Source organism: Watersipora subatra, chromosome 3 (assembly GCF_963576615.1).
Source record: "Watersipora subatra chromosome 3, tzWatSuba1.1, whole genome shotgun sequence".
Lineage (NCBI taxonomy): Eukaryota > Metazoa > Bryozoa > Gymnolaemata > Cheilostomatida > Watersiporidae > Watersipora > Watersipora subatra.
In genome coordinates this window covers 58325891-58352915 of record NC_088710.1, presented here as the reverse complement: position 1 = coordinate 58352915, position 27025 = coordinate 58325891, and the positions used below count along the sequence as shown (strand labels likewise).

At 37.2% G+C, this 27025-nt stretch overlaps 1 protein-coding gene across 2 annotated transcripts; it reads left to right on the top strand.

Moving 5' to 3' along the window:
- The first annotated feature begins 8068 nt into the window (after positions 1-8068).
- Positions 8069-24471, top strand: LOC137392247 (hillarin-like). 2 transcript variants are annotated; one of them, XM_068078912.1, is made up of 13 exons: positions 8069-8685; positions 9008-9238; positions 10612-10692; positions 11252-11386; positions 11775-11957; positions 12513-12595; positions 13707-13847; positions 18101-18256; positions 19157-19369; positions 19494-19722; positions 22172-22189; positions 22437-22691; positions 23333-24471. In XM_068078912.1, the coding sequence occupies exons 1-13, from the start codon at positions 8215-8217 to the stop codon at positions 24023-24025; spliced, it is 2889 nt and encodes a 962-aa protein (XP_067935013.1). In that variant the 5' UTR covers positions 8069-8214; the 3' UTR covers positions 24026-24471. The 2 variants fall into 2 exon arrangements, with proteins under 2 accessions (XP_067935013.1, XP_067935014.1); XM_068078913.1 differs by lacking the exon at positions 22172-22189.
- Positions 24472-27025: the final 2554 nt, after the last annotated feature.

Below are 27025 nucleotides of genomic sequence, written 5' to 3'. Positions count from 1 at the left end.
ATATAACACCTTATATAATGCTAATATAACTATTAGCAAGTTTGTATACGTCTTAGAGCTGTAAAACAAATTACAGTGTTCTTACACAAATACACGCTCCAACATACAGAACTCAAGATTTGGAACTAATCAGTGTCCCATGTGGAAGTATGACTGTAGTGTTCATAATGAGCAAAAAATTGAGAACAATATTTTATTATTTTCCTTTTGTCTGACTCACAATTCCGACTTTAAGCACTATATTTTTGTATAAAAAAAAACGCTTCAAGGTACACCGGAGTGGCTTAGCTTACAATGACATTGGTTTAGATTGGACATAACAAAACTATGAATTAATAATATGTCTATGTAATACGACCACCGGTAGTAGTTGAGTCAAGATGATGGATTGTGCCTAATGTACCTTAACATTGTCTCTAATCGATTAGCTGTGGCAAATGTCGATTTAGTAAGTTACCTGTCCATAATGTCATTTTAAGTGACGTTTTACAAGTGATATCATGACTAGCACAGCAGTTTTTAAATTAAAGAAATTGCTTCAACATATTTTTGTGGAACTATCATTAACAAACATAAATATTTAGCACGGATTTGATAGTTCTAGTAATCTTTAATTATTTCATTTGTTTGACAAAGGTTTCATTATATACTGACTGGTTCATCAGAGAAGGGACACATTACTTGGGGTATAAGAATATACTACTTGTTTTACATTGCATCGTCAAAAAATGCTCAAAAAATAGAAATGGTGAAACACATCTCTTAAATTACCACCAAAGATATTCCTCAGCTCAATTAAATTTCCCAATTTAATCAATGTCAAAACAGACTAGGTTTTAGAAAACATGAAATCATTATTATTGTTGTATCTCACTATTATACTTCATTAGCTATAAACGATTCAAGAGAATTTATTCTCTAATGGCTACTCTACCCATTTTATATTAATAGCGTGCATATTATACATTTTATAGTATTGGAGCTGTTTGCTAAAAGATATCACAATATAATTTTTTCAACATGTTTTCTCCATCATGTTTAGTGTGAACAAATGATAGCTATCAATCTCCTCTACACAGTGGAATAGTGAAATGGTCTATAAAGTTTATTCGGAAGCATCATTTTTTTCACTAAAAAACACTTTGTTCCCACAAATGTATTATACACCTATATATATAAATTTCAGTGTTTGTCCGTCGTTCGCTTGTCCGGTTATAGCGATAAAGCTTTAGCATCAAAAAGTCACCTTCGTATTGGATTTGAACTCGCGACACTCAAATCGCTAGTCTACTAGAAAGCACGTATAATTACAAGGCTAAGCCTTTCTTATCATACTCATCTCTTTTATCCTATACTGTATATCCTTTTCGCGATTACATACGCTCAATGTAGACTTTTAATTATTAATCAACTAGACGAATGCTGGCGTTGCACAGGTATTAAAAAACAGCTTATAAACAGTGGCAGGTAATGTCGTTGCCAGCCACTTGCCATTAGTCTGGCATATTGCCAATGGCTAATTTGAATATGCTGGTATACGTATTGTTAAACTTACTGATAAGAGCCATGAAAGCAAGCTTTAGTGACGTTGCCGTAACGCAAAGTCGCTATGCGTATTTTAACCCAAATAGCGACTCATATCGCCCAATGAGTCCATTGCATCTCGAGTAGCTTAATGGGTTAGCATATCGCCTGGAGAACAGGAGGTCCCGAGATCAAATCTTCAGCAATATGGATTATTCATTGCTACATACTAATTGATTTATTTGGACAGACAGAACGACAGACGGACGACAAACGGAGATTTATATGTATATAAATCCTAAAACAGGGGCATCGTAACACAAGGGCGCACTTTATTTATATGTATATATAGATAGAGTGCGCCCTCGTGTTATGATGCCCCTGTTTTAGGATTTTGTGGAACAGTGTTTTTTTGTGGAACAGAGTAGAAAACATTGTTTTTTGTCCTTGCCATATGAGGGCGAAAATTATTTCAACTTTTTTCGCCATACAATATCAACAAAAAATTATCTTGAAATTAAAATTTGGCAGTAGGTGTGCTGATTATATTGAAATAACAAAGATGCCGATGTTATTCGCCGAAATCTCTCTCACAACGCCTGAAAGAGATACGATGTTCACGCGCTCTCTATATCATTTCAGCATTACTTGTAATAAGTTATAGCAAAAATGCAACTGAAAACAGATCGGTGATAAAACTTTAGCTGATGACAAAGTTGAAGTTTAGTAAAATACATACTAAAACTTAACTTCAAGTGTGTGTTTAGTGAGCTAAATTCATTTGAGTTAAATTCAATGTTTGTGTTATACATCTGTCTCGAAGGTAAGAACTCTCTATGGTAGGTACTGCACATAGTACATGGTAATGTTACATTTAAATTTTATTGCAGATCATAATCATTAAATACACTAAAGTTACTGTAGGTAACTATAGTTACTAAGGTTAACATTATTTTGGTACTAATTTTTAATATGTACAGCATGTATATAAAATTTTGATGATTTTTCACCAGGAGTTTTACATGTGTATTAATTAATATCACCTTTTGCGTTTGTTTTTTTTGAAATTTTTTTAAAAGCTAATTGTTTTACAATTGCATCTTATTTTTTTTAATTTTCAAATGTGCCATTTCAATTTCAAGTGTGCCGTTGCACTCATGTTTCCGGTAAAACTGTAAAAGCTAAATACTTTTCACATGAGCAATTGTATTCTCTAGACTAGGATTAATCTCTACATTCTCTCACCATTCCGTCAGACATAGTATCAGACAAAGAAAATCCGATATTTAATTTTTAAGTTTGTACCAGTATCGAGTGGTACCAGTATCGAGTGGTACCAGTATCGAGAGGTAGCCTACTAGTATCGTCCATCAAAACTTTGAATACAACCAACTTCTGCTGCAACAGTAACCTTTTTTATACACACACTTCCACGTATTCATTGTTTATTTTTCTCTTAATTTATTGGAACTGCACAAAAACACTTTTCTCATGATATGAAGTTTAAAAGTTAGAATGGTAAATGTGGTATACGTTAAGTAAAATTAAGTTTACTGCACAATGACTTTTTTTGTGGCAACGACAGGCTTTCATCTAGTAAATATATAAAACACACAGTACAATAATATGTTTGATGCTTGTATTTCAAGGTCATATGTTAAGACATTGAGATACAAGTTTCAAGACATGAGCAATTTGTGATACGAAGAAAATGTCGAGCAAATCTTTGACAAGATATGACACAAATTTGAGTTTTGAGCATACAAGACGCTTTTCGATGAGGCCGCTATATCGCAGATCCTAACCTCTAGATAGGTATTTGTTAGTTTGTGAGCGTAGGTGGTGAATTGAACCAATTAAAAACATGCTTTTTCATTGTAATATACTGCTTTCAGGTGCTTATTTTTCCGATTGTGGGAGCGAATTAATTTGTATTTAGCTAGTCAATATAAGAAAAATTGACTTGATATATGAGTGAATTGACATATGAGCTCAGACCCAAAATGTATCGCAAGGTCTTACTGTACAAAAAATAAGCCAATGTCTGCATATATGTCTCTGTATATATCCGGTCAACCAGTCCAAAGAAATTTTGCTAAATACATTCCTAAACACTCGAACATTTCAACAAAACAGCCATCATTCCAAGATAGAGATGATCATAAAAAATATTTATGCAATTATAACAACACAGAAATATAAATATGGCGTTTACTCAAAATATCAACAATTTTGCGTACTTCTAGAAATTTTAAAATATATTTTAAAATTATGTATTATATTTATAAAATTATAATATTATATATATTTTGCAGAGTGTCTAAATAATGGATGTACATTAAAACACTTGGTGTGAAATTACCAAGTTAAAAAAAAACTTCTTTTCTGAGAACCCCTTCATTGAGTACTGAAAAAAGCAAGGCCACCAGCACACTGCACATGTCAAAAAATAGAGCAACTGAATGTAGGTTATTTTAGTCACGGGTACCTTCCTGCCCCTAATCTACAGAAAAGCAACTTGCATGACAAAATAAAATTGTTGACAAAGAAAAATGTGCCATCAGAAATTGGCGCACCGCAGAAGCAATGCAAGAGATTTTATGACAACAAACTGTTGCATTCTTAGCAGTTTTATTTATAACACTGCCAACATTATAACTTTTTACACATGAAATAACTTTATATTTGATTTGGCACAAGCCCGTTAACCGAAAATATCGTCAATAATGGCATCAAGAAACCTGGAAAAAAAATATTGTGGTTTAGCCTGCAACAACAAAAGCAAATAATTTTGACAAAGTTAACGACTTGAAACAAGCAAGATGCTAATTAGGCAAATTATATTTAAAAGCATGGTAATATAACTAAAATAGGACAAAAATGGAATTAGTTGACTTGAAAAAGTTACCAAGTTCTTTTAAGGTAGTACAAGTAGTAAAAAATAATCACTTAATTAAACCCTTAAAGAATAAAGTGTAAAATGCAAGTGTAATATTGGCACTTCAAATGTTATTGTCTTTATAGGCCTGGTATTTATTTTGATCAAATGTTTGATAATATGTTTAGCTGGTTTATAATGAGTGTATTTATTCATGTTGTACAATAAATAACTTACCAGAAAAACTCTTTTATGATAGAGATTGCTTCAAATCCTTTGCTTATACGTAGTTATTATTAAAGACTAGTGCATCGTTTGTTATTGGCGAGCCGCTCGAAGCTTGAATCCTCCGGATGGCGATTCTTGAACGCCCAAGATATGAAGAACAAGCAAATTGCGGCGCTTTACTTAGTCCATTCGATCAAAAAAGCGAGTGGCTTTTGAAAACAGCAACTTGATTTAGCGCATAAATTTACTCACTTTGTAGCGCTATTTTACGATTGTGGTGACAACTCTTACTACATTAGTTTCGACTGATTTGTCAGCTCTGATCCGACATATGAGTGTGAGGGGACAACTACAAATTCATTTTTGATGTAACCAATGATATACAGCCTCATGGGCTGTATATCATTGATGTAACGTACATGTCTAAAAAATTTGACTGTTTCCAGCAAACGTTTGAAGTGAAGTTTGCTAAAAGAAAATAAACAATTCTAAAACTATTTAAATTAGAGAGGCATAAAACACTAAATAAAATTTATGGGTGGGTCGAATCACAGACTCAAAGGTGAGCCTATAGGGCTATACTCGAACACAAGTATGCAATGGTATGAAATACACATACCGGTAATGTAGCTGTGCACTCATGATGTTATTGCCAAAGACAATAACAAGAATTAACATTTTTCTCACAGCATATAGCAAGGCACTTAACAAGTCTCGGTCTCTCGCCATTAATACCTCGATAAATGTGATTATTATACGCTGATTAATAGTACAATGCTAGTCAAGAATTTATACTAAGCTTTCACTAACTTCCTAAGGCAAATAACACAAAGTTTTATTTTATTATACCAAATGGTTTGAGAAATATTAAACAAATAAACAGCAGTAAAAATTATTGTTTGTATAGCAAACAAATTGGAAGGTTTGCAGCTGATTGCTTTCTGCACAATAAATTTTATAGTAATAGTGTGACATCCTTTTCTAATATTAGCGTTATCAACCATAAGGGTTACGTGTCATAATTTGTGACAAACCTTTATGTAAAAATGATAACGGCACTGAAGTACACCCTACTTGGCAAGGGTAAACAACTCTCAACTTAAGAGTGAGCCCACACAGACTCGAGGGTGAGCCGATAAACAGACTCAAAGGTGAGCCAATAGATGACAGACTCGAGGGTGGGCCGATAGACAGACTCAAGGGCGAGCCAAAAAAACAGACTCGATGATGAGCCGATAGACAGAGTCGATGGTGAGCCAATAGACAGAGTCGATGGTGAGCCGATAGACAGACTCGATAGTGAGCCGACAAACAGATTCGATAGTGAGCCAATAAACAGACTCGATGGTGAGCCGATGAACAGACTTGAGGGCGATCTGATAAACAGACTCGTGGGTGCCTCCTCCCAACTTTCACACCATAGTGAGCCAATCGCAATAGTTCTTGGCATTCGGCCAATAGGACTTATAGTGAATGCAACTATGATAATGCTAGCTGAAATCACAATGCTACAGTAAAAAACGGTGACAAAACTTTTATCCTCTACTTTGCCTTTGAAAATCAAGCAGAGCTATAGTTAAAAAGCACAGTGTCTTTATTGGTTTTGTCTCACAGTGCAAAGCAGTAACACACCAGCAATGATAAAACTGAAAGGTTATATAGAAAACCAAGGGAAAATCCACATTTGATTGGCTGCACAATAATTAGGTCAACTGCTGCCACAATAAAATATTTCAAATATAAAAACAAGAATACTTGTCACTAACTAATTGCGCGATATGAGTATCAATAGTTTTCTGGCTATTTATATAGTAACATACAAGTCTTAAAACAATATGGTAATAGATGGTTAACAGATAAAATTGCTAGAATAAAACATACATATACAATATACTGGACAGGTGTTAAGCGAGCCCTTTGTAAATAACTATTCAAATTCGACTAAACTGCAATAAATCACATCAAACGTAATACAGATATGTTGAGTCAGCAATTTGAAGCTGCCAGATTATAGACTTAGAGAACACATCACCAACTCTATTACGCATGCTGGCAGCCCATAAATATCGATACAAACTGATTGTTACTTCATTTGGTCCACAAGCATGTAACATTCTTGTAATTTCTGCGACTTTTCTTCTAACAAGGAATGTGATCTGCAGAGGCATGCTCGTGTTCACAGACATCGTTGCTCCTCCTGTGACAAAGTCTTCACTACCCAGCCTCTCCTGCAAGCACACATCTTAGATTAGCACCGGAGAATGCAGTCTACTCAGACCGAACCTCAGGGGTCGAGAGCATGTTCAACCCATCACCCATACCATCACCGAGAGCAACGTTACACAAGATCACGACAAGACTGATGGCTGTACTGAAGGCCAGCCCGTAACGCTTGCCCTACTTCACGGCATGGAGTGGAATCCAAAATAGTTTATCCGCCAATAAACTCTATCGGAGATAGCAGTGACCCTCTCAGCCTACTGGACCAGTAAAATCGATTTCTGAATGCCAGTAGTCCCATCTCTCGCCTTGGCCCTTTTCAGGGCCACCATTTTCATTTCAAGGGTTTTGTTCTGCGACGATAATGATGGAAACTCGACGTCATTGTTATTGTGCAGATTTTACTTACAGCAGTCATGTAAAAAATAACAATTTAATAGTTTGTTTTTGTATTAGAAATAAACTTAATGCTAACAGATTCATCAGCATCAAATTTATTGTCTTGAGATGCATAAGATTTTTATATTGTCAATATCATCATCATTGTGCAGAGGATTAGGATTAATATCGATGTGGATTAGTTTGCAAAATGCCATTCTAATATATTGTGAAAAAATCAGTAATTATTTGGTTTATACTGTTCACAGCGTTAATCTATTTAGGCTATTTCAAAAGCATAAAATATTTTAGCACGACCCTATTTTTGTAAACCAAAATTTATCTAGTTTATGTCATAGCATTCAGATAATCCTACTCGTTTTACACATGAGAAAAATTGTAGGCAGATCAGTTGTTGGAATAAACAATTGGTTGAACATTTGTTGAGCGAATACAACAACCGCAACTTGTTAGACCATTATTAGCCTCTTAGGTAGTGATCCAAAATATCAATTGTGCCCTCAAAAAAGGTCCGACAACTTCAATCTAAGAGTTAGAAATCAAAACTGGGAAGTAATCTTTTCTTGATTGTGCATATAGACCGGCGTGCGGGCGCGGCCTCTGCAGCATTTAGCGTAGGATTTGTAGATATATCGGTATTCAGTTAACGATTGACATAGACGCGTAGTTTAACTACGTGTAACAAGAAAATGCATTTAACTAAATCATTGCGAACATAAAGCTAACAACATATTGTGATCTGACGCTAGTGCAATATTTGCATATCAAAGAACGGGCGTTCGACATTGTCTTCCGGCAACAGCGATGCGCTCATCGCGGCCAGTTAGATTTTAGGTAGGCTAAAGCCGTTGGACGAACAGTTGCGTTTCTTCAATGGACATCAAATTGAATTACATACCTGTTACTAGAAGTTTTGAATGACAAGAAAACGGTAAGTTTTTTTTAACTAAACAGGAACCGCCGTAATGGCCGACGTGACTTTAGCTGAGCAGCGAGGAGCAAAGGCGCTCGCCGCTCTTTTCAATGCAAATGTCAACGTAATGACATGTCAAAGATGCAAGAAGACTGTTTACACTAAAGAGAAGGTGACATCCAGTAAAGATGTGATCTTTCACAAAAGTTGCTTCACATGTTCGGTATGTGGAACCCCCCTCACTACCGCTACCCATAAAACCAGTGTTAATAGAAATGATCCAGAGGTGTATTGCGTTACTCATGTCCCGAAACTTCAAGGGAAGAGCGCTGGATTAGACTCAAGAGGTATTCTCAATGCAGTTGAACAGTCAAAGCTTCGTGAAAAGTTGAAAAAGATAGCAACCCTAAAAGGACCGAGCATCGGTCCTGATGCCCAATTCATATCGCACCCACTTTCAGCTCAAGGCCTCAATAAGTATGGCGGTAAAGCAGAAGAAACTCACATGTACCCTGCTCTACTGGTAAGTTTGTGTTGTTAGAATTTGGTTGTCATTGTGTTTTAGCTCTGTATAGTCTAATAACATATACTTATAGATCACTTAGCAAATGGTTTAGATAATCTTTGAATTTTTACGGCTCTTAAAATGGGGTGTGATAGCTCCATAACTCGTTTTGAGTTGTCAGCTTTCTCTATCAAGCACAATTCCTTCTTGTATTAGGTAACTGCTTAGAAATTGCGTATAGGCCTACTGTAAAAAGAGCGATATGTGGATTTATTCAGTTTGTATTTGTCACTATGGTGTTCTTGAATAGTAATCTTAATAAGAATTATGTATTATGCAGCTTCATAAGCGAGACGAATTGCAAGAGAAGTTGAGGAGCGCTCAAGAGGCACTGGAAATGCAGCAAAGGGAGGAAGAGCAAGCATTGTTGAACCAATTTCAGGAAGAGAGAGACGCTCTTCAGTCAGATGTAAAAGAGGAAACTGAACAAGAGTGGGAGAATCGGCTAAAAAATATCACCAAGCAACTTGACAAACAGTACAAGAAGAAACAAGGGAAAGACTATGAGCAGGTTTGGTTTTTAATATCCTAACCAAGCTTTTTAATATTGTCATTATACTACTTTATTTTATATATTATATATTACATATTATTTTATATATTTAACAATCTGTTTTCACACTTTACTAGTGGCAAGGTCCTCCCATGATATGTATCTGCACGTGGGTGTGCGTGCAAAAGGTAATGCATCAAAATTTTGATTTCCCTGTTTACATCGCTTAAAGGAGGCGTGACACCATAATTGTACAAACTTTATGCAATATTAACTCCTGGTCTTGATTTCATGCTGTCCTTAATCTGCTTTTTACACATTAAAAGTGGGAAGTTTTTATGTTATAAGTGCAGCAAAAATTAGAGATTTCACAAGCACACATTTTATAATAATAAAAGAATAATCTTAACAAAAAAGATTCTAAATAAAATAGTAACAAACTTTTTGAGTATTATACTAGTGAAATAACATTTCTCATAATGATATATAATAATAATAATATCAATTCGTAATGATGTTTAACAATCCATCATGGATTTGAATTCCTTAGCTACATACACCTGCAAAAGTAGCGGCGATAATAACGCACCTTCAATTATATCATTAGTAAGATTTTTGTATATTATGAAGATTAGGCTATCTTGAAGAAAGTCTAATAAGGCCTCCGTAAGAAAACACGAAGCGGTTGGAGGTTAAAGGTTACCTATAGCATAAAGCTCTTCGATCGGTCCGGTAGTCATTGAATGGTTTGAACAATAATAATTTGTTTATGTTATTGACCTGTGCGGCAGCTCCAACACAACAGTATGAAATCACTATAAAATATTTTGGGAAAATGATTTTGCACATAGCAAAATTGTTTGTCTCGTTACATTTTTTTGCAAAATGCAATGATTTTTTACCTGTCACCCCTCCTTTAGCCGCTCTGTATACTTGTCTTATTTACCAACTTAAGACCACTGCTAGGCTGTTAGTTGGCTACGCATTGCATGATCTACCCTAGAGATTTCGCATGTTAACCTGTTCCTAAGGCTAAAGGAGATGTTGAGTCATTATTTGTAATTCTGCTGACTCGGAGCCATATTAAATAAGACTCATTTGTAGAGGATTACTCTAGAGGCACCGCCTTTACCTTATTGAGATTCTTGAGCAACGGCAAAATAAGGCAATTGAAATTTCTGCGTGAAACTAGAGAGCTGAGTAGGAGTCATGTATTATATACTCTAGCGTCTAGATATTGAATTGCCCTTTGTTGCCTTTGATTTTACAATGTCACGCGCGGCGAGTTTATGGCTTGCATACAACTATCGTAGCTGTGAGTTATTGTAGTTGACAACTTATAACTGTTCTCTATATTCTTTATGATCTGTGGTTATCCATTTTCTATACAGGAAAAGGAAAAGTTGGAAGACGAGGCGCGGAAGGACATAGAAAACAAGCATACTCAGAAACTACGTAACCGAACTCTCAAGGTGAATGTAGTTTTTGTACCAAACCTTTTGACAATCATATAGCTTCATGATTTCTAAAAGTCACCAGACGATTCGATATTATTTTTATGTAAAAAACATGTAAATTTTTGTGAATAATTTTTATTTATTTTAAATTCAAAAGAAACGGTTTTGTATTTGTTATAATTAGAAACATTTCGTGAATGTCTGTGGAATGCCGTGGATTGAGCTTATTTTAAAACTAGAAAGCCCATGCATTTTAGTTCCAGTATCACTCACTCTCTATGAAAATCATCAGGCGTGAGATAAATCATCATTACACGATTATATCATTTATACAATTGATGATATCTCTTTAAATGGAGGCAATTTTCAAATTGTTTGCTTTAGAAATTCGCCACCATATGATTGAATCGCCTTATCATGAAGCTCTATTAGATGGCTGTTCAAATAGCTCATTCTGACCAAAGCCTGTAATGCTTAGCAAGCAGTTGTAATGCCAACATTTCACGCTAGTGGGACTGAACTTTATTGTAAGAGATAACTCTGAAAAGAAGAGACAAGTTTTTCTTTTTTTTAGGTTATCGCTGAGCAGCAGGAGAAGACGTCAGCCCTTGTTGAAAAGCAGTCGTCGGAGATGCTTGACATGATGCAAGACAGGAAGAAGGACTTGGAAGGGGATTTGGAAGAGCTTCAAAAGGAGATAAAAGAGGCGGTAAGCTCGCTTGTTGGTTAATGACCAAGGAAATGTTTTATTTAAATTACTTTCCATAATTCTGGTTTTAATTGTTACACGACTGATGGATTGAGTTTTAGAAATATAATAAAAATTACATATATATTATATTTAAAATACACTTTACCCGTATCTGTTAAGTTCTCTGGCTATACTTGCAGCTGTTTTCAATGTGACATGTTTTATCTCAGGCCTCTTTTGGACCTTTATATAGATGACATAGTTGTTGATTTGAGTTCGTCTCTCACCATCCTGATGTAATCTGCGAGTTTATAATTTACCATTTTGTTGATGGAAATGGGAGTGGACTGAACCTTGCTTTTTTCATGCAGTTTGTCTCCCCTTGATGCATATCATGCATTTGCAGCTAGTTGCCGAGAATATCGATCCAGAAGAGTTTGAGGACTTTCAGCCAGAAGAGATAATGAGTGGGTTTACACCATTGACGGATGCGCCACCGCCCGCACCCCCACGTAGAAATAAGAATGACATCTATCACAACCTGACAGCCAATCAGGTGTTTAATGACTTGGATGACTATGTGGTCAACGTAAGTACATTCAGCATCTTTCGATGTTCAAACTGATTCGCGAGGGAGTCTAGGACCAAATCATTTTAGAATATGATATGATGGACCTTATGCAAACAATGAAGTATTTTGGTCAGTTGAGGAGTCGCATAGGCACCTTACCACCGTTGCTGTCTTATTTAGTTGAGATGCCACTTTAAATTCTGAGTTGAGAGTTTGGTGCATGATGTGCATTCTTTTTACCATGTTTAATTTAATTCATTTTGGGAAGCAAAGCTTGTTTCACTCTACAGAAGTTCGTTTCATATCTAAGTTTTGAAAGTCTCTCTTGTGGTTTGACTGGGTGATAATAACGGTTTTTGTGAGCATATTTCAGAGCAATAAATTTAGTCTGCTGGCTCGATGACTCTGCTCATGACTTGAGTAAAACTCATATCTCTGTATGTCCCTCAGTACAACTCATATCGTTGTATGTCCCTCAGTATAACTCCTATCTTTGTATGTCCCTCAGTACAACTCATATCTCTGTATGTCCCTCAGTACAACTCGTATCTCTGTATGAAATCCTCACTGTAGATCGCTGAGACAGAGCAAACAACTTTCACAGAGTTGGTGAAGGACTTGACAGGAGACCTCATGTCTGATCTTGCGAAGGCCAGGTAGGAAGGTTCTTTTCAGTTAGCTGCATAGACTGGAATGTTCTGCGGCAGGCTATTGTAGTTGTAGGTTGGTTAAAATACACTATCTACATCCTGCTATGGTCACATTCATGATATTATAGATAGTCGCTAAAACAGGTCAGGCTGTTGTTACCTCTGTATGACAGCGTGGGAGTCAGCAGTTTAGAGTACAACTTTTTATACCAGTTGCGTCAACATCATTTGTTCTCTGCATGTATGTGTTCAGGCCACGTTGTTTAATGTCAAGACCTTGTGTCAGGCCACGTTGTTTAATGCCATAACCTTGTGTGCCTAGTAACCAGGTAGAATACAGTACTGCCATCTATATGCTCCAGAGACATTGCCTACAAAACATAAAAAGGTTCACTCTACTGAGTATATGCATTGCTTACGGGTGCTTAGTCATGCGTTGAGGTTGACCATGTCGTCCATTTTGCAATGCCTGACTGCTTTAGGCTTTTCTCTGTGTTATATATGTGTCAGTTGGTGAGCTCCATGTCTCGCTCAGACATATGATATAGTAGTCAAATACTACCAGATTTATTGTGTCATGTAATACTTTCGAAGGAATAACTATATATTTTGTTATTATTGTCTGAACAGAGAATAAGATGTGTAAGTGGATGCAGTGATTGCTTTGATTAGGCATGTGAATGGCTCACGTAGCAAGTAGCAGTAGCATCCTTAGCTCTGGCTTGCTCTGCCCCATCTCTTCCTATACCATGTGCATGGAATGTCCTTGTTGCGTGTCACTTGAAGAGATCAATGGTTTTATAATGTTTGGTGAGAGGAACACATTGATTTCTTTGAAACTGCTATCCATTAGTTTATCTTTTTCTATCTCGTGTTTGCGGTATTATGCCTGCTACATCTTACCACTAGTAATTTTCCTTTTTGTGATTACTGGCTGAATTTTGAATGTGCGAGGGGTAACCTGGTGATAGTCACTTTCGTGTAAAGACAAGCAAAACAAGCTCCTCATCACTCCACGCGATTGATTGGACTTCATATTACATGTGGCAACAAGCAGTGTGATGACCTGTTAGGCATGTGGTGATCTACTTGACCGCTGCCACTGACCTTCTTGTAGGGCCATATTCCGATGGATTACCATCAAGGACTTGAACACTCTACAGTTCAATGAGAATCTCAAAGACACACCCCTTGGACTCCTTAAAGGTATCAAGTTTGGTACGGAAACGTATCACACCCTCTTCAAGCGTCTCTGCAGGTACGTATTTAATGTTGTTCATGCCTTGAAGAATGCACAGGCAGACAACTAGATAGGCTTGGCAGCTTATGTTCACATAAAGCTGTGTCGCTAGTGATCGCATAGAAATGGCCCCTCGCCATGCCGTTTCGAAAGTGCTAACCTTCACCTGTACAGTGCATTTCGGGAAAGTTTTGCCTGCGGCTTCTTGTGAAAGTTTAACAGCGCTGAACTCCTGTGTAGACCGCCGTTACCTACTGCGCCGTACTAGGCGCGTAGGTTCCCATTTCACCGCCAATAGCCCTGCGATCCTGCCACCGGTGCTTGCTGCGTATATGACAACCAGGCTTTAAAATCGTACAGAGTATGTCGTCATTTCACTGAATCCTTTTGACACGCATTCATACGAAAGCTGTTGTCTATTGCGTGCCATCGTCTATTAGTATGAACAATATGATATTACTATTGCAACAAAGATGAATCGTAGTTAAGAGTTTTTTGCTATATTACAAAAACAGCGCATGTAAATCTCCCATTCATAGTTGCACCAAAAATATGTAACCAGTTCAAGTTTTTTAGTTTATGCTGTACAATGATCTCTCACTATACAGTGTCCAGGAATCTCTCGCTACTGTGCACAGTGATCTCTCGCTACTGTGCACCTAAATTTTCTTGTTCTCATAACCTCCTATTTATCTACATGAGCGAGGAATTGGGGTCAAATCGGGGTCAAACATATTCAGAGACTGAACAGATGAACTGTTATCTTATGAGTCTCTTAAGCTGTGTTCACACCAGTCGATTTGCAAACTGAGTTTTGTGGCCGATTTCTGAATGATTTTATGGGAGCTGTTAGCCAGATTTTCTTCGTTCACACCAGGCTGAGTTTGGACTGAGAGTGGGCGATTTTGCCGGTTTTTTTTTTGCATGGTCAGATAACTTTAGCTGATATATTTTTAGTGAGTCATGCTTTGTATTGTGTTGACCGTTTCCTACGATGTTTCTCGTGGATGTTTTTAGAAAGTTTACTGATTATTTTGCACTGCCCAGCTCATCATCACTAATAATGGATAACTATAGGAGGACAATATTTTTAGCTAACATAATATGTTACAACTATTATAGCATTGGCATAATAATTGAAGCAGTTGCTTCAATTATTATGCCGATGCTATAATAATTGAACTTGAGCAATAATTCTGTTGATAGCACCATTCAGTGGTACTATCAATGGAATTATTGCTCAAAAGTGAACCTATGAAAAAAACATGCACAAATTGAAGACAAATATGGCCTTTACTTTAAATGACAACCTGTGACTGGCTGTGAAAGTGATTTCACTGGCTGCTCAGGTGGAAATCGGCTATCAATCGGGCAATGCCCAATAAAATTTCTCTTTGGAAAAAATCGGGCTCGTTTTCTATGCTCACATGCGATTCTCTGTCAGTAGGAAAATTGGCCTGAAATCGGCTCGTGTGAATGCAGCTTTAGATTATTGTCTGAATTTGGTAAACAAGCATTGCTGATTTATCTTGTTGTTTATAAACATTTCATACATACAAGAGAAGTCTGGTCGCAAAAATTTGGTCAGCTGCAAGGTTTTACAGTATTTTCCTTAGCATTGGAGAGATGAACCAGCTAGTTAGTTTAGACCTTCGTATTCAGATGAGTCGGATATTGCAATCACGGGCTACATTTATTTTTACACAAACCAACCTTTCGACATATAAATCACTTGCATCTAATATATGTAATGATGAAGGGTTGATGATACTTTACAGCTTTTTTCACGGTCAGTGCTGGAGTGAGGGATCATTATATATGAAATACTGCATACTCAGTAATTAAAGGTGTAGTTAGCAGTTCAAAAGTTCATCGCTCAAAGGTAAACCAAGGGAGGCAAATCTGTATAATTGGTTTTGGCATAAGACTCAAGCCTAAAACATTAGCTACTGTATGAAGTTGCTGAACTTCTGGTGTTGCATCTTGTGTAATCATCTTATGGCAGAATCAGGACTGTCGGGATTGCGCCTCTCATTATCTTCAACAAAATCCCAGATGCCTTGGGTTTGTATGGTTCTGCTCATTAACATCAATGTAATTCAAATCTCAGGAAATGGCTGCATTAGATTGGCTGCAGCAATAAGTAGCTATAAAGAATATGCTCTATATAAAGAAGAACATTCTAATACAGAGATATGAATTGTACACAGCTTTCTGTCATCTCACAATGTCAATATGTTCCTCATCACTAGAGTTCTTTTGGTTAGCAAATGGTCACATCAACATTCTTGATTATATCTTTGTCCACGTGGCCTAATTTGATTTTATCAACACCAGTAGTATTGAGCATTATTGAGTATTAAGACATCATCGTGTGTAATAATTGTGTGCACAATTATTCCGTGATGCTATAAGGTGGCCGAGTGGCTCAGCGGTTAGTGCGATGTATTTTTTCCTAACGTTTAAAGCGTGGCTACGAATGGATGGATACGGCTCTATTATGGTCAAGATTGGCCAGTGAAATCAAGTTAAGATCAAATCCAACTAAATAGAAGCCAGATACCAAGATTATTAGTGGTAGTTAGCTCAGTTAGTGTCCACGTACAGATATGCAGATACACGTGTAATATCAAGGTCCAGTTACAATAGAAAAAGTGCAGCAGGTGCTGGTTCCTTTCAACCCAGAGTTGTTGGCGAGCTTCATGTAAATTTGACAGAGCCACACACTTTCTATATGTTTGTGAGTCAGTTGGGAATGAGATATGAAATGAGTGTGTGCCGTGAGCAATCATGGACTGCATAGTTCCATGGCCTTTAGAGGATTCAGATGAGCTAGTCAATTTCACAAGCATTCTCTCAAGATATCAATATGTGATTGATTCACAAGATGCTTGGATCCTAAATTAGCTTTTTCATCAGTGCTGGTGTGTGAGAGTGATTTTAATCTTGAAAAGGCAATCAAATATGTGAGAGAGGAACTATTGCAGGGCTGAACTTTTGCTATATTGCATTCTAAAGCAATAGCTGTATCTTATAGCAACATCCATCTAATTATACTCTCTAGCTACATCAAATACTATTTCTCTCTAGAGATGCTATGCGAGGAATGTAGATACAGCTATGCATGCATTGCGCTAGTTAAATCATATCCTTATACTAGCCACTCTGCTCAGCCTTCACCAGGTTACTAAAGATCTAAAATAGGGGCCTTTTTATTAATAATATACTAGTGTGAAACTCTTTGCTGTTTAAGTTGCTCGGACCTGAGCGTAAGGATTCTAAAGTTAAAATAATTCCCAAGAACCTATACAACTACATATGAAACAATAAACATTTGCGACAATATATGATCATTACCACTACATTAGACGAGGTTTAGACATCTATGACAATTATTGTAAATTATAGATTTAAGTTTTAGCGAAGAACAACCCAAATCTCTGTAAGAGACATAACTGTTACTTGTGTGTCGACGGTGCATTTTTGTGTACTAAATTGTGTATATAATTTAACGAACCAGGTTTTTACATAATATGAGTTCATGGAAACCTAATAATACAGAATCTTTAATTCACACCAGGTTGTCGGCGTTGATTATGAAACATGAAAACTGTGTCAGACCATATTGAGCTCTCACATCTGAACACAAATTGCACTACCCTCGTTTCTCACGTATTTTTTTTCACACGACAGAATTCCATTAAATTTGGTGCGTAATAATTGACAATAAAAATACGTATTTACAAATAACGCCAACACTTTTGTACTATGTTGTCAAAACATGTCTTCCGGAACTTACGATATAATATTTCAGAAAGTTTTAAATGTATCACAAGTGCATAATACACATGGATTATGTAAGGTTTTCAATGTACTTCACACCAGCTGTTTGTATGCATCTTCAAGATTGGTGTATGGTAGAATGCTGTGGTTAATTTGAGTCTTGATCCAATCAGTGATTTAAAGTTACATTTAAATTTTAAACTACGCATGGTTCATTCAGGTTCAATTGATTAATTTCATAATGGACTCGTTTGCTCAACAGACACGTATGCTTAACAGTTAAAAAAAATTTGACGTATGACATGACTTTTCGTTGAAACCTCCTTGAATCATATGCTAACTTGAGGATATGTTTATGTATGTTGTAAGTTGAAACCTTGAATCATGTGCTAACTTGAGGATATGTTTATGCATGTTGTGAGTTGATGCACAAAACTCTGTTGCGACGATAACCTTGTAAGAACTTGTCCCATGCTCATTGATTGCAGCTACTCGGGACTACATTGTGTGGAAATCAAGGGCCGTTCGAAGAGTGTCGGTTATGAGCCTGGCATGAGGTTCGAGGGTGAAATGTTCAGGAACACTTGGAACGCTGTGCTAATTGACGGGGAATGGAGACTCGTGCAGTGTAACTGGGGTGCAAGGTAAGCGCAGAGGGATAGCCATAACCAAATGTGGTGTTGTGTGCTAGGAGAGATAGCAATTACCGTTGTCAAGATGTTAGTCTAGGCTGGTTACTAAGGCAACTGGTATTGTTATAAATTGATTTGTATTCACATTCCTTTGTTACCTAGTTGAAATATTATGATCTAGTTGAAATCGGATGTTCTATTGCATGAAAAGTATTTCTTGTGAATTCCGAAGAAAATAGGCTTGTTGAGAAGTGAGTAGCCTAGATAGCATTAGTACAAATAAACTTTTGTTGAGCGCGTCAATAAACAAAACTCATGCTGTAGTCATGCATGTCAAAAGCAGAAGACGTTACTTGGGTGACTACACAGCAGTTGAATCACTAGAAGCCATACAAGTCTAAACCTTTGGACATCCTCTATCAATCAAGAATGAGTAGAAAGATTACAAATGAAATAAGTGATGTTTCTAATTAAATAATAAATCGGTCACTAAATTTGTAGAAAAATTTACCTCATGGAAAAAGTGGAATCGTTTCCGGTGATATTTCCTGTTTTATTTTTAAGCAATTTCATTTTTACAAATAAACATTGTGAATAACCGGAAATGACAACTGCAGTCACTAATTTCTTGTTCAATCCAAATTCAAAAATCATGACTGTCTGTCCAATCCAAATTGAGCACATCTGAAGCTGTTCGGTTTCAAATTTGTCACAACCAAGTCGTCTGATGTTGGAATCCTTCAGTGTGGTTGCTATGTGGTCATGCCTTTCAGTGTTAAGTTTTTAATATAAGCATATCTTAAATTAAATAGGTTTTACAGCATTCTGCCGGCATTTGTATGGCTTCCTTTATGCATATCTTAGCTGCAATAATCCCTGATAAGCTATTATGCAAAACATTCTCGGTTGCAGACATCTCGTGCTAAACAAGGACAAAGCAGTCATGGAGATGGAACGAACCCTTGGCACGAAGAAGAAGGACAAGATTCGCTATCAGTATGATGAGCACTATTTTCTGTGTGACCCACTCGAGTTCATCCAGGAGTTCTTCCCAGACGACCCCAAATGGCAGCTATTGGAGCATCCGCTGAACCTGCCTGAGTTTGAAGACTTGCCGTTTGTCAGGTTAGTTCACAGCCTTTTGTCCATTTTCCTGAAGTTATCGAGATATTTGGAATAGTAGTATTTGAATGGCTGTCTGTTAAGAAAAGTGAAATCAATTAGCCACAGATGCTTTGCACTCGTGCAGGTCGGTGTTCTTCCATTTCGGGATGATGTTTAAAGAGCCGTACTCGGCTGTGCTGCGCACGGGTGAGATGGGTGGGGCAGAGATTCGCATCAAGATACCGGATGAGGTGGCAAGAGACATCGTCTTTCACTACCAACTCAGGTTTGCTCCCAAAGAGCTGCGGCATGAGACGGAGTATAAGGGAGCAAAACTCGATCGGTTTGTCTTCCAAAGCATGCTTGTTGATGAGGTGAGTTGAACGGACTTGAGTTTGTGTAGTGGTTACAGTTGACTAGTACAGAGTTCGCTGACTCCAAAAGGTTTACAGATCTATTTACTCAGCTATAGATATGAGAAATTCTGTAGCCTCGCCGAAGTCTTCATGATGCATATCTATAAATGCACACGCATGTGGTGAATACAGTTACTCTACTTTGGTCAGAAAAGGTAAAATTAATCTTTCTTGAGTATGAATGTATAAACACTACCATCAGATTTACCAAAATATGATCTACTGCAGCTGGAATCTCAGCAGTATACATTAGATGTAATGTATTATTTCTAGAAGTAAAGCTGTGAAGCTATCTTAGAGCTCTCTAACATATACTGTAATGTAGTTTTAGTCGACATTTAACTATATATGCATGATAATTTCCAACATACGACCCTGGAACTTTCTCGAAACAATATTTCATAAATCTTAGCCGAGAGGTTGATGAGAATTAAACATACAGCGTAAAATGAGAAATTTTTGAAATATAGAAATTAAATTAGTTTAAATTTGACTCGGTTTAAGTAATAAGTATCTCTATGATCACATTTATACTCCGATAGCTTGCCCTTTGCTGAGCCGCCACACATTTATACTCCGATAGCTTGCCCTTTGCTGAGCCGCCACCCATTTATACTCCGATAGCTTGCCCTTTGCTGAGCCGCCACACATTTATACTCCGATAGCTTGCCCTTTGCTGAGCCGCATCACATTTATACTCCGATAGCTTGCTCTTTGCTGAGCCGCCACCCATTTATACTCCGATAGCTTGCTCTTTGCTGAGCCGCATCACATTTATACTCCGATAGCTTGCCCTTTGCTGAGCCGCATCACATTTATACTCCGATAGCTTGCTCTTTGCTGAGCCGCCACCCATTTATACTCCGATAGCTTGCTCTTTGCTGAGCCGCATCACATTTATACTCCGATAGCTTGCCCTTTGCTGAGCCACATCACATTTATACTCCGATAGCTTGCCCTTTGCTGAGCCGCATCACATTTATACTCCGATAGCTTGCCCTTTGCTGAGCCACATAACATTTATACTCCGATGGCTTGCCCTTTGCTGAGCCACATCACATTTATACTCCGATAGCTTGCCCTTTGCTGAGCCGCCACCCATTTATACTCCGATAGCTTGCCCTTTGCTGAGCCGCATCACATTTATACTCCGATAGCTTGCCCTTTGCTGAGCCGCATCACATTTATACTCCGATAGCTTGCCCTTTGCTGAGCTGCATCACATTTATACTCTGATAGCTTGCCCTTTGCTGAGCCGCCACCCATTTATACTCCGATAGCTTGCCCTTTGCTGAGCCGCATCACATTTATACTCCGATAGCTTGCCCTTTGCTGATTCGCCACCCATTTATACTCCGATAGCTTGCCCTTTGCTGAGCCGCATCACATTTATACTCCGATAGCTTGCTCTTTGCTGAGCCGCCACCCATTTATACTCCGATAGCTTGCTCTTTGCTGAGCCGCATCACATTTATACTCCGATAGCTTGCCCTTTGCTGAGCCGCATCACATTTATACTCCGATAGCTTGCCCTTTGCTGAGCCGCATCACATTTATACTCCGATAGCTTGCCCTTTGCTGAGCCACATCACATTTATACTCCGATAGCTTGCCCTTTGCTGAGCCGCATCACATTTATACTCCGATACCTTGCCCTTTGCTGAGCCACATCACATTTATACTCCGATGGCTTGCCCTTTGCTGAGCCGCATCACATTTATACTCTGATAGCTTGCCCTTTGCTGAGCCACATCACATTTATCTTAGTACTGTTGTAAATGCAGTATTTATTAAAGAGTGTTTGTAGGCCTTTAGGCTGTGCAATGAAGTAACACAATTAGTGTATTTTTGTAAGAACGTTTGCTCCGATATACGATGGTATTACCATATGTAGGGATATCAGAAGTAGTTTTTGCTCAATTAAAGACACAGGCGTAATTTTTGTATCACTTCTCAAATACATGTGGTCTACAGGAGAACCAGTTAATGCTTACTTGACATCTAATCTATTATAGAATATATAATTTAATCGACCTTTGGTGTCTGTATTGGTGAAGGAATTTTCGAAACAAATGTATGACAACATAAAACCTTCTCAGTGTTTCACTATTTTCAAAAAGTTGTTGTTTAGTAGCTCTTGAGACCTTTGGATGTCTTGCTTATGTCCTGATCGGATTGGACAAAATTCTAATGAAGTCGCTCTCGAAATGCTTGCCATTGATTACCATATATTTGTTTGCATGTGTAACAAGTTTGGAGTGAATATTTTAGCATTGCTGTAGGTAACTATGTACGCTTTATCAGAAGTCATGTTAAACTACACTTCTGGCGACTGTCTAGTGTGCTAAATCTATGTTATTAGATCTATAATCTTATTTCTATGAATTTCACAACATTGTGCTTGTAGGACCGGCCATATTGTGAGGTAAATTCTTATAATTATGGTGAAGGTTGCTGCTACGGAGTTTATATGTTCAGCCGCATATTATTGCTCTTGTTGTATTCTATAACTAGCATCGTTGTTGGAGCATGCTTCCATGTGTCATAACTCACAGCTTTCATTTTTTACTTGTTAATATACTGGGGTGCTTTGGTCGTCACTCATTCTTTCATTCTCTCCGCCTCTTCTCATTATTTTGTTTTACCATGTAACCTCGTGTACTTTGTGCTAGGTCATCTACAGCGTGCATCTTCCTGTGAGAGGACAGTTTTTCCTTGAAATATTCGCAAATAAGATAAATGATGGCAGCATTCCGGAGAGTTCTGGCTCAACGATGCCTGTACGACTGAAGTGCGCTAGCAAGTTCAAGATCGTCTGCGATGAGCTCAAGCACAAGATGCATGCTTTGCCCAACTGCGCCAGTGGCGAGTGGGGGCCTGCCAAAGCCATTCGTCACTTCCGCTTGCACCCGAAAACTCACTCTACGGTGAGTGCAATCTTTCTGTCATTCGTACTCGAGGTAATCTAGAAAGCTGTTTTGTGGTGAATTCTACACAGGAACATTTGCAAATGCTGATATTAAAAGTTGCTTTAAACCCAAATTTATAACTTTAATTGACAATGATGTTGAACGTTTTTTATCTAATATTGAGTGGATGAAAAAGCCTTTATGGTTGCAGGTCTTGTAATTCTCTGTTCTCCATGTCCGCAGCTTGACACCAGTGATATGGAATATGTCGGTCTCATCTCCTAACACCCTGAAAATGTTGTTTTATGGACTATATTCCTCACTGAATTAATCAGCGACAATAACCATTTCTTAAAGCCATTGTCAACTTTGATTATCTCTCATCTTTGGAAATAGGTTGTGGTGTCTTAAAGGTTTTGTGAATGTCACGCAATTGCAAAAATATTTGGTTTCCTGTTAGTTTGTATTTGTTATTCCGTATCAAAACTTATAGCTGAACAGTAGGAACTATGCTTGTATGTCGTTGTCGAGCTGTGAGACTTGCGATGTATCTACTCGCTATTCATAGCTCAATGTTCCTACTAAGTAGGTCTGTGACACAATGATAGGAGGCTGTGTTGAGCAGGTGGTGTTCAAAGATAATCATTGCTTGCTTTTAGGCTGTGATCAATGCAGAGAACGAAGTTGAGCTGAGGTTCACGACCAATCGTGCGCTGCACTTCCTCGTCAAACTAAGAACGAATGGAGTAGACGATCACTTCCTAGATCAGTTTGTAAAGGCCGAGACCTCCGGAGAAGAATTGATTATTTTACTCAGTTTTCCTCAAGCAGGCCAGTACGGGCTCGACCTATATGCCCGCCCAGACACTGATAGTCATGACCTCACATTAGCACACGCTTGCAAATATCTTATTAATGTAACAAAGGTAAGGAAGAAAATAGACTTAGGTCCAGCTAGGATGGAGACAGCAGCGCAGATGGTCAACAATAAGTATGGTATGATGAGCGCATGCAGCAAGCTCGGTATCAAACCGCTCACCCACAAGGAAGGTAAACTCAAGCAAATGCCTTCCTTATTCACCATTGAATTTGCTGTTCCTGATATCGTCGCTTTGTCGTACCACTTTATTCGAGAGCCTGATGAAGAATACCGAGATCACGTTACCCTGGCCAGGGTGAATGGTGGACATCTAGCCAAGTTTACAATAGATATCAATAAACCTGGCAATTATTTACTCGCCATATATGGTCGTAAGGACGGCGAGGATAAAATTTCCAATGTTTATAACTATTTGATAGTTCATGATCCAGAAATGACCTTGACACGAAAGAAAAAGTCAAAGGATAAATAAATAAGGCTATTGTCAACTAGTTGACTCAACTACTGTCTTTACTGTATCTAAGTGAAGTGGTGCTGTGTAGGAGAGCTGACAACTCTCATGCCAATCTTGTCACCTGTGTGACTGTCTGCTCTCACTGTACTTCTGTGACATGTTTTATGCCTTACTGTGGTTAAGGGACTATTAATACCTACTGTTTTCTATTTTTCTATCCCGTGCCCAGGGTTTATAACATTTTATATCACACCTTTTTGCTAGTATTTCATGTTTTCATTTTACATATAGTAACTTTATGAATCTATACATTCCAAAAAAAGAAACAAAAGCTACAGAGCAGTTTCTAATCTAGACAGATGGTTTGTTAGTATTTTGTTAGTATTTAAGCATGTACTTGTTGGTTACTGGTATGATTTTCTCATCCCATCATGGTGATCTAAAATATAAACGGAAATCCTCTATGTTGTGATATGAGCTATAGGAATTTGGTTTTTGCGATGTAGAGTATTGCATTCGTAATAGGTAATCTGAAGGGATGGTGCACCTGAGGGGAAGGGGCTGAATGTTATTTAACAATGCAAATAACATTATTCATCGAATATGGCTGTGGTATCGGTATGCAACAGCCTTCCTGAGTGCTTTAATTTACTGTTTCTATTAGCTGCCTTCTTTTTGGTTCTCGTCTATGCGAAACCTTCGAGGATGTTGCCTACCAAAACTTCATCTTACAGTAGCCATTATTTTGATACTGTAAGGTATTTGTGTATAAACACTGCTATGTAATGTGCCCGTAGTAACTCATGAAGTAAGCAGTAGGTGACTGAACAGCTAAAACAGGCAGAACTCTACCATTGAAATAGACTAAATTCTTTTCTGAAGGTAAAATACATATTTTGATTGGGCAATAAAGTTGCCTTGTGATGATGCTAAGTATGTGGTGCTATGAAAAATATGCTCGTATTTATGTATCATGTTGAAAACATCTCTACACTCTGGTGTTTGCGGGAGTTGAAATGGTAAAAAGTGTACCGATGCAGAATGCTACTTTCAGCTATTCGTCAAACATTCTTTACCACAAACACCCAGCCTTAGCTGATGGCTGACCCAATTTCTACTGCGACTGTGTGTGACTAGTAATGCAGGTAGCCCAACTTCTACCATCCTTAAAACTCTTTATAATTTTGAGCAATATAGTTTAAAATTAGAACTATTGGGATTTGATAGCTTTATATAGCTGAGATATTACGAATAATGGGATACTATATTTTGCTAGCTAGCCGTGTCGATAAATATTGCATCATTAACACGCTCAAACAATCTTTTTATATGCTAATAGCAATTACTCTTTTGTTCAAATTAGTCCTACCTTAGAAAAGTTTCCTAAGCTGGATTTTAAACTTAAATCTACAAGTGCGTGCCGATTGTTCAGAAAGAGTAAGGAACTTTAGTGTCGGGATGTATGCAGCATTACAGTATGTTGTTGGCAAGGCAATCTATTTATTTGTTTTTGTAAAGCTATAAACATATCTATAGTGAGCCTAGTTTCACCCTCTGTAATCACTATTCTACATAAAAATCTCAAAGATGTTGAGATTATTTCTGGTATCTATGCGCCACAGTAATTGTAAATTGGTTTTTATACAGGGAATTAAAAAAATCCGCTCTATAACAAGTACCTTCCGCCGGGTTGCCAATAATATTTGGTTTGAGAACTCCGTTTGGTTCCAGAAAACGACCTTTTAAACACCCATCTGATTAAAAACTCCAGAATGCACCTTCGCATGTATTTAGGACAAGATTAAGGACCATGCGTCATTGGATTAACTATCCACTATAGCATATATGTACTCATTTAACTATCCACTATACCTTATATGTACTTATTTAACTATCCACTATACCTTATATGTACTCATTTAACTATCCACTATACCTTATATGTACTCATTTAACTATCCCCTATACCATATATGTACTCATTTAACTATCCACTATACCTTATATGTACTCATTCAACTATCCACTATACCTTATATGTACTCATTTAACTATCCACTATACCTTATATGTACTTATTTAACTATCCACTATACCTTATATGTACTCATTTAACTATCCACTATACCTTATATGTACTCATTTAACTATCCACTATACCTTATATGTACTTATTCAACTATCCACTATACCTTATATGTACTTATTCAACTATCCACTATACCTTATATGTACTCATTTAACTATCCACTATACCTTATATGTACTTATTTAACTATCCACTATACCTTATATGTACTCATTTAACTATCCACTATACCTTATATGTACTCATTTAACTATCCACTATACCTTATATGTACTCATTTAACTATTCACTATACCTTATATGTACTTATTTAACTATCCACCATACCTTATATGTACTTATTTAACTATCCACTATACCTTATTTGTACTCATTTAAGATCCATTCAGTTTTTTGTTTTCTACTATTAGTGAGGTTGACAGAATTTTGTATTCTCATGGTAATCTCAATAAACATTATTATTTTACAAACAACTTCTCATCCTTGCACACCTTTTAAAGCATTTATTTCTGCTCAGCCTTCATATTGGTAACAAATATACCCATACCAATCTGGGCTACAGCAGTCATAGCAGTGGGATAACTGTGGCTGAATATTTCTTGGAACTGCAATTATAAGTGGAGAAGAAAACTACTTGATCCTAACATTCTACTGCGCACAGCGGTCATCATTAGTAGCCACTGTTTGACTTGCCATACGCTAGCTGTTACTTGATGCAGTTCTTCTAGGCCACAACTTTAGAGTGCCACTATTCGACCAATTTATAATTACTGTTATTAGCTTTACAAGTCCGACAGTTTGCTAAACTAAAGAAATCGATTAAAAAACTTAATAAATGCTGATGCATATTGAAAGAGATGAAGAATTTTCCTACCATACCAAGTTATTTCTAGTACATATAACACTAAACATGTCATGCAGATGATGAT